Raw genomic sequence first — 12,676 nt, 5'->3', positions numbered from 1 at the left:
AACCCCCGTCTGACCAGGATTGAGTGTCGGCTACCAGCATATATTCTCTTGCACATGGAAGTCAGTGATAGTCTTCTGACTCAGATGGCAACCGGATGTATGTCTATTGACTGCCGCTAATCGCAGCAGGCTCAGCGACTTGGTGGAGGCAAGAACGAGTATCTGGCCATAGCGGGGAAATCAACTCATGAGGTCGGGGGGCAGCGGGAGCTTTTGTGAGAAACAGGGCCAATGAGAGAAAGCTTCCGCTGCTATTCGTACGGGAAGAATAAGGTGCTAGGCATTCTGCACCGTTGGCCATCCAGAAACTTACATGCTACGGGCGAGATGAAAGGGTAAAAGGGTGCAGAGGAGGCGTCCGAGTCTGATTACAAGCAGCGGTGTACATCCATTGAGTACATTTTCTAAAGAAAAAAAAGAAGCAAAACTTAGAAAGCCACAAAGTCTGCAGGGGTATCCTGTCATATTTGACGTGTATCTTGTGTGGGAGCACTTGCTCCGCTTGGGTGCGGTCGACTCATTACCAGCGGACTACGCAGGCAACGCAGGTCCAATCTGAGCTTCAAGGGTCATTTCCTAGGAAGATATGCGACGACTATTTCCTGTGTGTCCTGTATTGGCGATGACGATGCAGGATTATCTCGCGGGCTGGCGGCGCGAGGGCGCGACCGTAGCGTTGAGGAAGCAAGCCTGGAAGAGAGGACCCATTGTTGACAGATCCGGTCAATGAATCTTAGTTACTCTTTGAAGCACTGCTGGTTGTTGCTGGTCATCATTGTTGATCTTGATTGTGGCGATAGAATATACGTTGGTGATCGCTATTCAGATCCCATAGACATGTACTGTTTTCTCACTTTTCAAAAGTTGATAGATGATCTATCTGTTATATCAAATATCATTTCTTCATTATATCCGAATCGGATACTTGCAGATGGCGGCATATTCAGATCGATAGCTTCCCATCAGGTCGGGCTGAACTCAGTATAGGCGCGCAATAGCGTCTGAGGCGCCATCATGCTACTGTGATAACCCCCAGCAAGTCTGCAATACCATGCAGGCGTTCGTCATCGGCTCCTCATTAAGACGAGATGCTTAAGGAGATGTGCTGTGTAACCAACAGATGACGGATTTGCTTTTTTGCTGCTAATGCCTTGGCCAACACAGCGAATGGGTGTTGCGCACTGGGTGGCCAGCCACACCTCTCCAATCCCAATACGGCAAACGTTGCAGAAAGATTCTCGTTGCTTTGGGGCGGTGTCGAGATTTTGTTGCAGTTGCGAGCTGAGGAAAGTGAGAGATGACAGATGAGCAACAAGGATGATGAGAGTATGAAGTTGACGAGAAATATCGGTCAACTTGCCAAGACAAGATGGACTTTGTTTCAGCTGAAACCTAAGGCATCACCCTCGTGGGCAGTCGTGGCTTCCATTCCTTCCATTCAGTCAGGTGAAGTTGACTTGAGCCTCATTACCTTATGGAAAGCACTTGCCTTGAGGTGTGTTGAGTCTAAAGATCAAGCACATGACCCAAGCGCCTAAGGTAGCGTTTGTCGCGCTACTAACAGAACGTCAAATCTTGAATACTAGGTACTAAGGTAGCCTAGGATATCTGCCTCTCGGCCGTTAGATTAACGAGGTCCTTAAGCGTCTCATCTTCTATAAGATCCACAAGCTCGAGGCGATCGGACGCCACGAAATCTATCATGAAAATATCCTGATTTAATAATTAAACCGATCAGTTGAATTATGTATCATCTTTCCTCTTTTCTCCTCAAGGCCCACCTCCACTCTCTCCACCTTTACATCTTTATTGTCTGTCAATTGGGTAGAGTAGCAGGTAGGTCTGGGTAACCTGGGTGGGTTTTTCTCATCAAATAGTCGACCATGCGCTGAGAGATTATTTTTTATTTTTTTTTAGAGACAAGACCAGCTCATGCTGATCATTCATTTGATTCATGTTCCGGGTCTATCTCCTGACTCCTGACTCCTAACCACCTGAGTCCCTCACTATGTTACACTATCATGTGGAGGATATCTGCATTTATTATTGGGTACATCTGCAACGCCGTCTCACGGATCTTATACCCGAGCTTCTCACCAGCCTCCTTGCTTGCCCTGTGTAAGATGGAGAAAATCTCACAACATGCAGGGCATGTCATTGCTGTGAACCTCCTAATAAAACATGCATCGCATATATCGTTGCTTCGTGTTTCCGGACTGGAGCCTTCGCCAGTCTTCCTCCAGTCTATCCTTGCTCTTCTCCACAAGTTCGCATGTGAGCGATACACGGATGACACGGGCCGTTGAATATTTACATTACAATTCGTCAACACCGGCTTCCCATTTGTCAAAGGGATCTTGTTAGTTGTTTATAGTCAAAACGCTAATCAAGATGATATGAGCTGAGGATCAGTGTTCCTAGCTCCATTCTTGAAAGGAACAATCGTTCGGATGATGATCCTTGTACTGCTGATACGTAGCCTAATCGCCAGCCTGTCTATTCTCCAGTGACGCAACTCATTACCCAACATGTTCGTCTCCGAAGATGGTTAACCTAACGGCTCAGCAGAGCAAGGGTCGGATGTTCCGTTATGGGTGCATAGTCACCTTTATCTTCGGTCTGGCCCGCATCTTGATGGCTATGTTCAGATTTTTCTTGACCTCGATGTAAGGGGACTTTACGGTTGACTCAACTTTGATTGACTCGTTGATTTTTTAGTTGCCGACTTGTCGTCACCAAGTCACAAAGCACTGAACAGTCTTTTGTGTCGTTGCAACGGAACCCAAAGTATCTAGCCACAGGGAAACCCCCGTTATGCTGTTACACAATCCAAGCCCAATTGGCTACTGCACGCAGATGCGATGCAGGCACGTTGAACTTAGTGCCAGGGGTTCAAACGTTGAAGAAGCCTTGTAGGCTTGTTCATATGCATCCTCGACGGGAATACAACCAACACAATTCAAACTGAACACGTGCTGTTGTAGCGGGCATGTTCTGGTCATTGCTTGTTTCCGAGGGTGTATTCGGTAGAAATCAACTTTTTGGGTTTAGCACTGGGACCCTGACTTTGTATGATACGAGCAGTTGAAGCGGTTCAAATAATGTCACAAAATATGTTTTTTATTCTTCGGCAAGATTGTGATATTCTGAGTTTCATAGCTGGTATATTGTTGTAACTGTAAACTCGGGACATATCTGCCATCTGCCGGTTCAAGACCCGAAGTTATAGAGCTCTCATTACCTGAACATATAGTGATACGCTCCTCCTATGAGCGGCACTATAATTTGGACTCAATATCAACTTGCGACATCGAGCCGGTTCCTGGAAACGATTCATCGCCAGAAAATTTCCTGCGTTTTGGGTCAGCCTATAACTAATTCGGTATTTGTCGCGAGAATGGAGGGTATTGTTAACTCACCAGCCTCGCTCCTCTCCAGAAGTCAAGAAACCACAATCGCTATCGATATCGCACTGCCACTCCCCTACTGGGCTGAGGTCGCTTGTAGGTGGGTGAGATTTGTCTGTGTTTATGTGTTTGTCAATATCCCGCCGCCGATGTTGGTCACTTGATATCCACTACCGAACAAACTTACTAGGGCCCAACATCGGAGTTCTCTTCAGGCCTGGGCCTCGCCGGCGGTACGTGCTCAGTCCACACGTAAAGGCGTGGAAATCTTCTTCCTCGACAGCTTTGGGAATACGTCCTGTAAGGATACGGCCCAGTGTTATGACGACCGCAGCATGGGTGCATAACACCACAGCACGGTGTCCCTCTGCGTCACAGCGCTCGATGATGGCTCGTACAGCTGCTGCAACTCGCCCATATAGGTCATTGATCGTTTCGCCTTTTCTAGAGGGCGTTATAGCAGACGCATAGTTCTCATCTAATGCTGGAAATAACTCCTTGAGTCGCTTGGAAGAGGCCGGGGTTGGATGGTCGAAAGGTGCTGCCCCAAAGAACTCACCTATGCCATGTTCTGGGCGTATTGTGGCCGCCGCAGAGCCTCGAATACCTGGTTGGTCTTTGAGTTGCTGTTGTTTGAGTTCAATGAATGGTGTTATCGTTTGCAGACATCGATAATACGGGCTTGAGTATACGGCGTCGATGGGAGGATCCAGGGTCATGAGATGTTTACCCATCTCTTTTGATTGTGAGACCCCATGAGACGTCAAGGCTGGGTCCGCGGGGATGCCTGTTGGCGATCGTATGAATCCGGTGTACACACCAGTGAGAGGATCGACACTCCATCCAGAACGGAACTATACTCGGGGCCAATTTATCAATACCAGGACAAAGAAATCTATGGCCGGGACAGTCGAGGCTGATGGGAACTTACTCCGTGACGAGTGACGTATATGACCTCAAGTGGCATTTTACTCGTTTATACCTTTCCTATATTATTTGATGTAGTGGGTAGTGTTGGGCGTCGTTGTGAGTCCCCAGTCACGAAGTTGTGAAGCTCGAACTATGGATGATGACCTCGGGACCTCGGCGCTCGGTAGGCCACATGCCCGGCCCCACATTCCCGTTCAGCCATCCAAGACCGGCCGGCCGAGAGGTCGGAGCCGTTGACACCACGGAGCAACCAGTTCTCAATGGGATGAGAGCCTGTGATGGTAGGAACGGGAAAATTTATAATAAGCCGTCCAAAAGTCCACATGTCGGAGAGTTTGAATCCGATTCTTCAGCGATTTAGAGGGGACGATCAGTTTAGCGTCAGGCTAATATGCTACCACCCGCTGCATTTCGTCCGGCCCAATCCCGGAGCAAACCATTGACCATTGCTCGCTTCCAATGACGCATAGATGTATGATAATATCTATTTGTTGAAGAATTCCCGATATTCTTGCCGGTCGAACCTACGGACGTCTTTAGCCAGGAGAAGGATACGATTGGTGGGCTAGCTCCGTCAAACTGTCGACGAACTTTTGACCAAGAAGAGACTAGGCAAGGGTCGGTTGTGACTGAACTTGACGACAGTATTTGTCAAATATAGCGAAAGAGTTTTTACCCCAGTCAGTTTGGATATCAACACACCCATAGGTCTGTATGGGGGACAGGCAGCAGTACACAATTACCATACAATCCACAGTTGATGGTCAGAAACTGCCTCGAAGAAATGTTTGGATCAAGAAAATGTATAGGGTAAGTCAGCTGGCAACAATAATATTGTACTAATGAGGGCAGAGTGGCTCACGTCAGCCATAAGCCATACCAGTGGCTTACAAGAATCCTCGCGATGCCTTCACTTCACGTCACTCGAGGTGATCAACTCTTTCAATAGTATTTTGCAGTCAACAGTTTCGTACGATATATTTTCAAATCAGAAAAAAATGGGACGAGAACGTCCCGGCGCCTCTCAGCGCTCAACGAATGCCAGTCCATCTAGTCAAAAGGAGCCTTCAGCCATCAAGAAGAAGGTCATCCGCCGTGATCCCGAGAAGAGGCGCCTACAGAATCGCTTAGCTCAGCAGACATACAGTGAGTTAACTCAGCATGGGAACCGAAATCTCTTTATATAAGCCTCTTGGGTACTTTGCTGCTGGTGGCTGACATGATCCATTTCAGGGGAAAAGCAGCGGAAGCGCATACAGGAGCTAGAGCGCCGAGCAGCCGAGCAGGGAGCTGCGTTACAGGAAAACAGTGACAGGTCCCTCATTCACGGGGAGAAACCCGCAGGAGGGCTTACTTCAGCACCTGTCAGTGAAACTCTCATAGACGCTGAAACTATCAATCCTTCACACCCCCATCCTGATCCTGGAAACTCGATATCACAGTCGACGACGGATATAGGGACGTGGGGTGCCAGCCTCATCTTCGAAGACTTTGACCAATGGATTTCTGAAAACCCCATATACGATGAGTACACAGCACCAGTGCTGTTCTTCAACTGTGGTTGTCCTACACTTCACATTCCCAACCATTCCAGAGAAGTCCTTCTCCCTGTTATCCCAGATCCATACAAAAACAATCTCCAGATCGACATCATATGCATTATCAGCGCTATGCTCGAGAATTGTCTCTCACTTGGGATAACAAGATCGATGTACTGTTCTGACGATGCCATTTCACCCTTCTACAGGGCACACGCGGATTCGGATCCTAATCCTGAAGCTATCATCACATCTGTCCAGCGTGGATCCCGCACCCTGCATTTCGATCTCCGCCCTACACGAAAGCAGGTTGTTGTTAATCACCATCCGTTTATCGATGTGATTCCCTTCAAGGATATCAGGGACAACATCATCGAGAAGATGAATGACATGGATGAGGATGAGTTCTTCCATGATTCACTTAATCACTTGACTTGTTGGGGAGGCATTGCAGGCGCACATACTGGAACCCCCTGGGACTCAAGAAGTTGGGAGGCAACGGAAGAGTTCATACTCAAGTGGTCGGACATTGTAGGGGGTGACGAAGGCGAATTGGCGAGGAACTCACGGTGGTGGAGATCACATCGCGGCGAACGGATAGTGACTGAAATATTCTAATCTCGACGTGAGATTTCAAAAAGCGTACCAAGGTTTCTGTAGATGTTGGTTTCGAATCTACGTTCAATGTATTTGACTGTCTATACAGATATGCACATCGTCGTTCAATATGCTCGATGCGCTGAAATGCACACCACTATCATGGCATAAGGACTGCCATGAAAAAGAGAACGCCGTGATCTACCATAACGCCGTTAACAACAAGAAGGCGAGCAGCCCCCGCCAAATAAACATCTACCCATTTAACCAAACCCCAAGACGCCCCGAGAAAAGGAAGAAGAAAAAAGTCCCAGCATATTCGTATACCATTCTGCTGTATATTGGCGTGCATTCGCTTAATGTACCGTGTGTATCGTATTCAGGGCCTACATGACAGCGCACGAGCCCAGGGTGCGTGCCCTCCGACGGCCGGTAGGACCAAAACCACCATCCTCTTCGTCTAAATGGAGGGCCTGGGCTTCTCTGGCTCGACGCCTGCGTCTTCGGTAGCCTGCACCTGTCATGCCTGCTTCTTCTGTGGCTTGCATGTAGTCTGCCCATTTCCTCTCCAGGCGACCAGCGGACGCAAGATCACCACGCAGAACTCGCTTCTGATGCTCATCGACGGTCATCTGGAAGCCATAGAAGCACTTAAGCCCGATCATCTCGGTTGGGTAGCTCACTCGGCCAGGTTGGCCTGATACAGCCTTGACTTGTGTGTTGCGAAAGAGCACCTCACGGACACCTGTCCAGGTCACGTTTTGACAATCGTAGACGACCATTTGGAGGGTCAGTTTCGGTCGTGTTCCCGTTTCGATAGATCGTTGAGAGCGTTTCATGACCATTGCGGCTGCTTCGGCGAGGACGAGGTCACTGACTCGAGTGTTGTCAAGGTCGACGTTCTGAAGGTTCGTGCATGTTTGCATAACCGGAATCATCCCAGTGTCACCCAAGTTTTCGCAGTAGCTAAGAGAGAGATGCTCTATCGAAGATGCACAAGGAGCTTTGGCGAGATGCTCTGATAGGATCGAGTTCGTGAGGTTTTCGAGGTCCTCGAGTTCGAGGTGTGTCAACCGAGGGGTGGAAGCGAGAATGGACTCGAGAGCGTCGTCATTCAACAACTTACAGCCTGAGAGTTGCAGACCTTCAAGATCAGGGACAAGATGGCCGATCGCCTTCACGCCTGCATCTGTGAGTCGGACACAGCGGCTCAGGTCAAGGTGACGAAGCTTGCGGGCTGGCACAATGGGTCGTTCAGAGAGGATATCGATTTCAGGCTCAACACCATGCATCATAATCTGGAGGGCTTCGTCGTTGAGTTCGGCGCATCCGCTCAGAACCAACCTCTCCAAGTTGTTTGTCTTGAAAATAGCCTCAGCAGTCGCAACATTGTCGAATCCTCCAACTTCACCGGCCCGAAGATCCTTCAATCTCGGGCAAGCCTCTACGACTGCTTTGACACCTCGAGCATCTACCCTGCCGCACCAGGAAATATTGATGGTCTCGAGCTGAGGGCAGGACTCGGCAATGATCTTGCAGGATGTGTTTGAGACCGCAGTCAGCCCTGTGAGATTGAGGCTAACAAGCTTCTCGTTGTTACGTAGCAAGCTATGCAGCGTGCTCTTTTGGAAATTTTGGCAACCTTCCAGGGTTGCGTTCATGAGGTTCTTGCATGCCTTTACAATGACCTCGGTGCGCTTGTAGTGCTCGACCTGCACGCAACCTCGCAGGTTGAGATCCTTGATGAAAGGACCAGCCGCAACAATAATTCTGGCGAGTGATTCGGCTGGAATCTCGCGATAGAATTCCGAAGCGTCAAGGGAAGTCCACAGCTGACCATCAAAGCAGGCCTTGTAAAAGGCCTTGGATACTCGAGATGCCTGCACGAGTTCTCTTGGCTGGAAGAAAGAAAAGATGTGAATCTGAAGCTCACTGGGCATCTTGTCCCAGAAACGGAATGGTTGCTTCTGAATAGGTTTTACACCAGGTCGGGTTCGAATCTGTACGTCCTGCTTAGACCGAAACTCGGATGGGAGAGGGGCGGTCCCAGGAGTGGTAATCGGAGTCGCATTTTCGACCTTACGAATGGCCAAATAACCATCAGGAGTGTCGAATGGAAACTCCCCGGAAGATTGGGGGGTTGAGCTCAAAGCGCTGGGTAGACCAAGAGGCGAGGGCTGTGGGGTCGATGAACGGGCGCTGTAGGGGGTCTGAGGCGGTCCAGTGGCCGCAAGACTAACACACGAGAGAGTGCTTCGAGTGCTATAAGGACTCCCACGGCTTCCAACCGATCTGGAGCGACGCAGACCACTCAATGAAGGCGTTGAAGATATTCGCTGGATTCGCTGGATCAGACGGTGTCGGCTCTTGCCCTTGACCGGCATGTCCGGCGCTGGCGGAGTGGATACGCCCTCTGGGCCCGGGCTCGGAGCGCCGGACGATGTTATCTCGTGGACCTCCATGACTAGAAATTCCAATTGTGTTCGAGGCGTGCTTGTATGTTCTTTGTACTGTATAGAGCGCGAAACGTCTAGTATCGCAGCTGCCGTATGGAAGAGACAGACGGGATAACGCCTGCTGCTAACAATTGAAAATAATTGTCTGATTGAAGTCGGTCGATAGTGGGGGCGGCTTGGAGCCTTGCTCGCTGGTCGCTTACAGCAAATGCAGGATCCTTTATTTCATCGCTGGCGGAGGAAGGATGTATATCGATATGAGCCGGGAGTAAAACTGATGGACGAAAGGAGGAATAGTGAAATAGAAAAGAAGCAAGTGTCAAAAAAAAAAAAAAAGTCGCGAAGAAGGATGGAAGAAGAATATAGAATAAACAGGGTCCAGTGTTCTGCTGGGAAACCGAGGGGATCAGCAGACGAACGGGGGACTCGGAGAGGGTGGTGGGGGTGGTCAGCGGGGCCGTTTCGTCGTACTGGGCTTTTACTTGAAGCGAGGAAGTTTCCAATAGAATCGAGTCTCGTTTTCTAGTTGAAGTTGGAGAACAGGGCACATGCCCGTGAGGAGATGAACATGACCGTGGGTGTGAGGTGATCACCAGAGAAGAGGGAAAAGGAAAGGAAAGGGTTGAGAGAGGAGGGGATGGGAACACAAAATAAGAAAAGAAAGTAATAAAGGCACGTTGTAGGCAGTTGAGGCTTTTGTCCAAAGATGGATGCTCTAGAACATTACCCGTCAATTCAATAGTAACATCCACATACTGTCTAGATCCCATAGAGTTTTGGAGTGCCAACCCTACCCAACCTCTACAGTCCATACACTCAGTACCTTACAGTACAGTACACGACACTAGGTGCAGTTGGTCGGTTGAGGACCCTTCGTTCCCAGGCTCTGGGCTATGCCACGCTAAAACCCCCCACTATTTTCTTCTTATCGTGCGGGCTGCGGCGGGGTGACCGGCTTTACGCGACTCTTTCTGGTGGCCCGGATGGCGAAATGCTGGGCGCCGTATCTTGTATCGATGTGGTAGTCAACGTTGTGGCCCTTAGGCGAATCCTGGTTGGAATGAGACTTTGAGACTACATCGCGGGCAAACACGAAGCTACTAAGAGCAAAAGCAAAAGGAGCCAAGTCCTCTTGCGCAGTATTTACTAGACAAGCCCGGATTCTGAGTGCCAGAGACCCAACGGGACGGTGATCCGGAACACAAGCCAATCACTACCACTACACACTCTTCTTTTCCTTGTCGCTTTCTTCAGGGGCTTTTTGAGGGTCTTCTTGGTGTGCAGCTCTCCCCACCCTCTCGCCAATCCTTCATGCATCTCACCCGAGCCAAACCAAACCCGGGGATGAGAAACAAGTCAGTTTCTCTCGTGTGTCCGCGTGGCACATTTTATCTCTCATTTCGATGTTTCTTCAAAATAGCACTGAGACCCATTGATTTCTCATGATAAGACTTCGAGGGTGGCTCTGATATGATTGACTATCATACCAGTCATAACCTTGGGATGAACTGTTCCACCAGGTGTGAACTTGATCAACTATACAAAAGACCATCATTACTTCAAAGGGTTACCCGCCGTTTCTCACCACATACATACAGACCCAGGGACCTTGCCTCTGACTACTGCACGTCGAACCCACGATGCCAAAACGTCCCTGACTCAAGGGTCCAGCCTCATTTAGCTGACTGCTTGCTCGGGACCAACCATGAGGAGACAACTTTCTCCGCATGTCCCTAGGTTGGTTCTGGAAGGCGGTCAGAACAAATGGATGGCAACTGAGGGAATATTTGCAGGTAGGTAGGCAGTCTCAACAAAATAGATTAGCCTGTGCATTTTTCCAATAGTTCTACATCTTGCTCGTCTAGACTATGGATTCAACGTCTCCGTCTTGTTTCCTTCCTCTTTCTGCTTCGTCCGTAAGCAATAGACGGGTATTGATCACGAAAGCCTGGGGAAGACCCCACTAGAAAGGAAGAGTGCCCCTCATCTTCCAAGACTTCTTACAGCTGACCCCGCGCTATTCGGGCTGTTATCGCCCGATTTCTTATTGGTGCGATTTGGAGGCATCACGTTGAGAATTACTCTACCTTAGGATGGATGTCTCGTCACAATATACTTTGGTACCTTATTCTAAACGAGGGTTACTGCGGTTGTGTCAAGATGCACAGTATTTTAGATTGTCTATGTGCCTCTTGGTAGGGCTGGCAGGATACCATTGAGGTCACCGGGCATCATTTCTGCCCTTCTCGTGTGGAAAGATAACACTACGGTGATCATCTGTTGTCGTGATAGGATATTGAGGTCGTCTATCAAAGACATTCTAATCCATGCAATATTCTTCATGCGCGCTGTCTTGCCAGTTAGTGTCGCGTGGTTGCAGCCCCCGGTATTTTGTGTGCTGTATAAGACATGACTGTTGGCCTGACCTCTTGAGCTGATCGTCTGACTCGGTCATACTTGAAAATGCCGATAGTGTATGGAAGTCAAGTTGTTCTAACGACGGCCAACACTTGCAGCGAGACATAGAAACAACTCTTTTCCTGGTGAATCAGATTACCTCGTATTATCGAAGCCATATAATACCCAGTAACGCTGAAATTGTTCCACCCATTTTACATCGCAATCAATCCAAGCGGCCCGCAATTCGCACAAAGCATCAGATAGGTAATAAGCTTAAGTTTGGCACCCTAACCGTTGTGAACTCTGTACAAAGAAACATACAACCTTTTCTCTCCATCATACATTTGTCTAGGTGGAGCAGACGTCGTGAACCCAATTCTGTTCAAGAGGCTCACAGATGCTTGGCAAGATGGTATTCAGACAAGTTCATTGGCGGGAAACATCTCACCTCCCTATCTCTTTGAGCGGCATAAGACTACCATGCGGTCACGATAGGGGGTATTAGGCCAATGAGATAGAGTAAAGTAGCTGATACAGAAGAGTATGTATCCTGCCTGGTGTAAGGGGCTATTAGCCAATAAAAGAAAGTAAAATAGACCGCTATACTTTAATAGAAGTAGCTTGGTTACAGAGGAATACAGTCATTTTGGAGATAGCTTCACCTAAATCTTGTAACCTGCTTGTACGTGGGGTCGAGTGGGGCGAGTGACCTGTGGTAGTCTTATGCCGCTCAAAGAGATAAGTTCCTCTCCACGTGGGGCATCAAAACCAAAGGGGAACCTAAGGTTTTGGGTTTTCTTCTACATGAGTTGTTAATTTTGTTTGTTTGCTATTCCCCTCTGCCACTTAACCGTGGTGTGACTTTTGTGACAAGAGAAACTTGGAGAAAACTCCTTGATCGATGCATAAATCAAGAGGCATATTCACTCTCTTATAGCAAACCTACCAACAACAGCTATCAATCAGCATGTGAATTAAAGTTTGTGAAAGTATGGAATCTTGGTTTTCAGTCACTATGGGTAACAAGGGGTAGATTCTTGGTTGTAAGGTGCTGGTCCCTTGATTCAAATGCCTCTTCCATTGAATTTAGCCCTTGGTGTGTAGCAGAGTAGAAGTCTATAAAATTCTTTTTTTCCACGTCTCGATTCTTTCTTCATGTGCCTCAGTTGCAAAGCCTTTTACTAGGAGTAACTATGGATGATGACTTCAGTAAGAGATTGAAGATTTGTATCCGATGGGAATAAACCTGCAAGATTGTGGCGAACGAATTAATTGTCTCATATGAAAACAACTCCAATTACAAGCCCATAGTTTGTTTACAATCCGACACTCAACGCATTCTCGCACT

At 48.4% G+C, this 12,676-nt stretch overlaps 4 protein-coding genes across 13 annotated transcripts; 1 reads left to right on the top strand and 3 right to left on the bottom strand.

The window, feature by feature from the left end:
- Positions 1-3,090: 3,090 nt before the first annotated feature.
- Positions 3,091-4,671, bottom strand: FOXG_01846 (uncharacterized protein). 7 transcript variants are annotated; one of them, XM_018378886.1, is made up of 5 exons: positions 4,339-4,620; positions 3,967-4,261; positions 3,595-3,891; positions 3,420-3,522; positions 3,103-3,351 (listed from the first exon to the last, which is right to left on the bottom strand). In XM_018378886.1, exons 1-5 carry the CDS (start codon positions 4,372-4,374, stop codon positions 3,279-3,281), a joined length of 804 nt encoding a protein of 267 aa, XP_018234877.1. In that variant the 5' UTR covers positions 4,375-4,620; the 3' UTR covers positions 3,103-3,278. The 7 variants fall into 7 exon arrangements, with proteins under 7 accessions (XP_018234878.1, XP_018234876.1, XP_018234881.1 ...); XM_018378887.1 differs by having other exon boundaries at positions 3,091-3,351; positions 3,582-4,261; positions 4,339-4,671; XM_018378885.1 differs by having other exon boundaries at positions 3,091-3,351; positions 3,595-4,261; positions 4,339-4,671.
- A 139-nt stretch (positions 4,672-4,810) lies between these two features.
- FOXG_01845 (uncharacterized protein) lies at positions 4,811-9,555 on the top strand. Of its 4 annotated transcripts, XM_018378884.1 has the most exons (4): positions 5,101-5,147; positions 5,212-5,483; positions 5,571-5,701; positions 6,085-6,638. In XM_018378884.1, the coding sequence occupies exons 1-4, from the start codon at positions 5,122-5,124 to the stop codon at positions 6,106-6,108; spliced, it is 453 nt and encodes a 150-aa protein (XP_018234874.1). In that variant the 5' UTR covers positions 5,101-5,121; the 3' UTR covers positions 6,109-6,638. The 4 variants fall into 4 exon arrangements, with proteins under 4 accessions (XP_018234872.1, XP_018234874.1, XP_018234873.1 ...); XM_018378882.1 differs by having other exon boundaries at positions 4,811-5,140; positions 5,190-5,483; positions 5,571-9,555; XM_018378883.1 differs by having other exon boundaries at positions 5,190-5,483; positions 5,571-9,555.
- Positions 6,480-9,390, bottom strand: FOXG_01844 (uncharacterized protein). Its single transcript, XM_018378880.1, has one exon. The coding sequence runs from the start codon at positions 8,932-8,934 to the stop codon at positions 6,859-6,861; it is 2,076 nt and encodes a 691-aa protein (XP_018234875.1). The 5' UTR covers positions 8,935-9,390; the 3' UTR covers positions 6,480-6,858.
- A 298-nt stretch (positions 9,556-9,853) lies between the features above and the next one.
- On the bottom strand, positions 9,854-10,995 carry FOXG_01843 (uncharacterized protein; the record flags this gene model as incomplete). Its single annotated transcript, XM_018378879.1, has 3 exons — positions 9,854-10,074; positions 10,525-10,672; positions 10,933-10,995. The coding sequence occupies 3 exons, from the start codon at positions 10,993-10,995 to the stop codon at positions 9,854-9,856; spliced, it is 432 nt and encodes a 143-aa protein (XP_018234870.1).
- Between the last annotated feature and the right edge of the window lie 1,681 nt (positions 10,996-12,676).

Source organism: Fusarium oxysporum, chromosome 5 (assembly GCF_000149955.1).
Source record: "Fusarium oxysporum f. sp. lycopersici 4287 chromosome 5, whole genome shotgun sequence".
NCBI lineage: Eukaryota > Fungi > Ascomycota > Sordariomycetes > Hypocreales > Nectriaceae > Fusarium > Fusarium oxysporum.
Note: the sequence above shows the minus strand (reverse complement) of the source record. Positions and strands in the feature narration are given on the sequence as shown.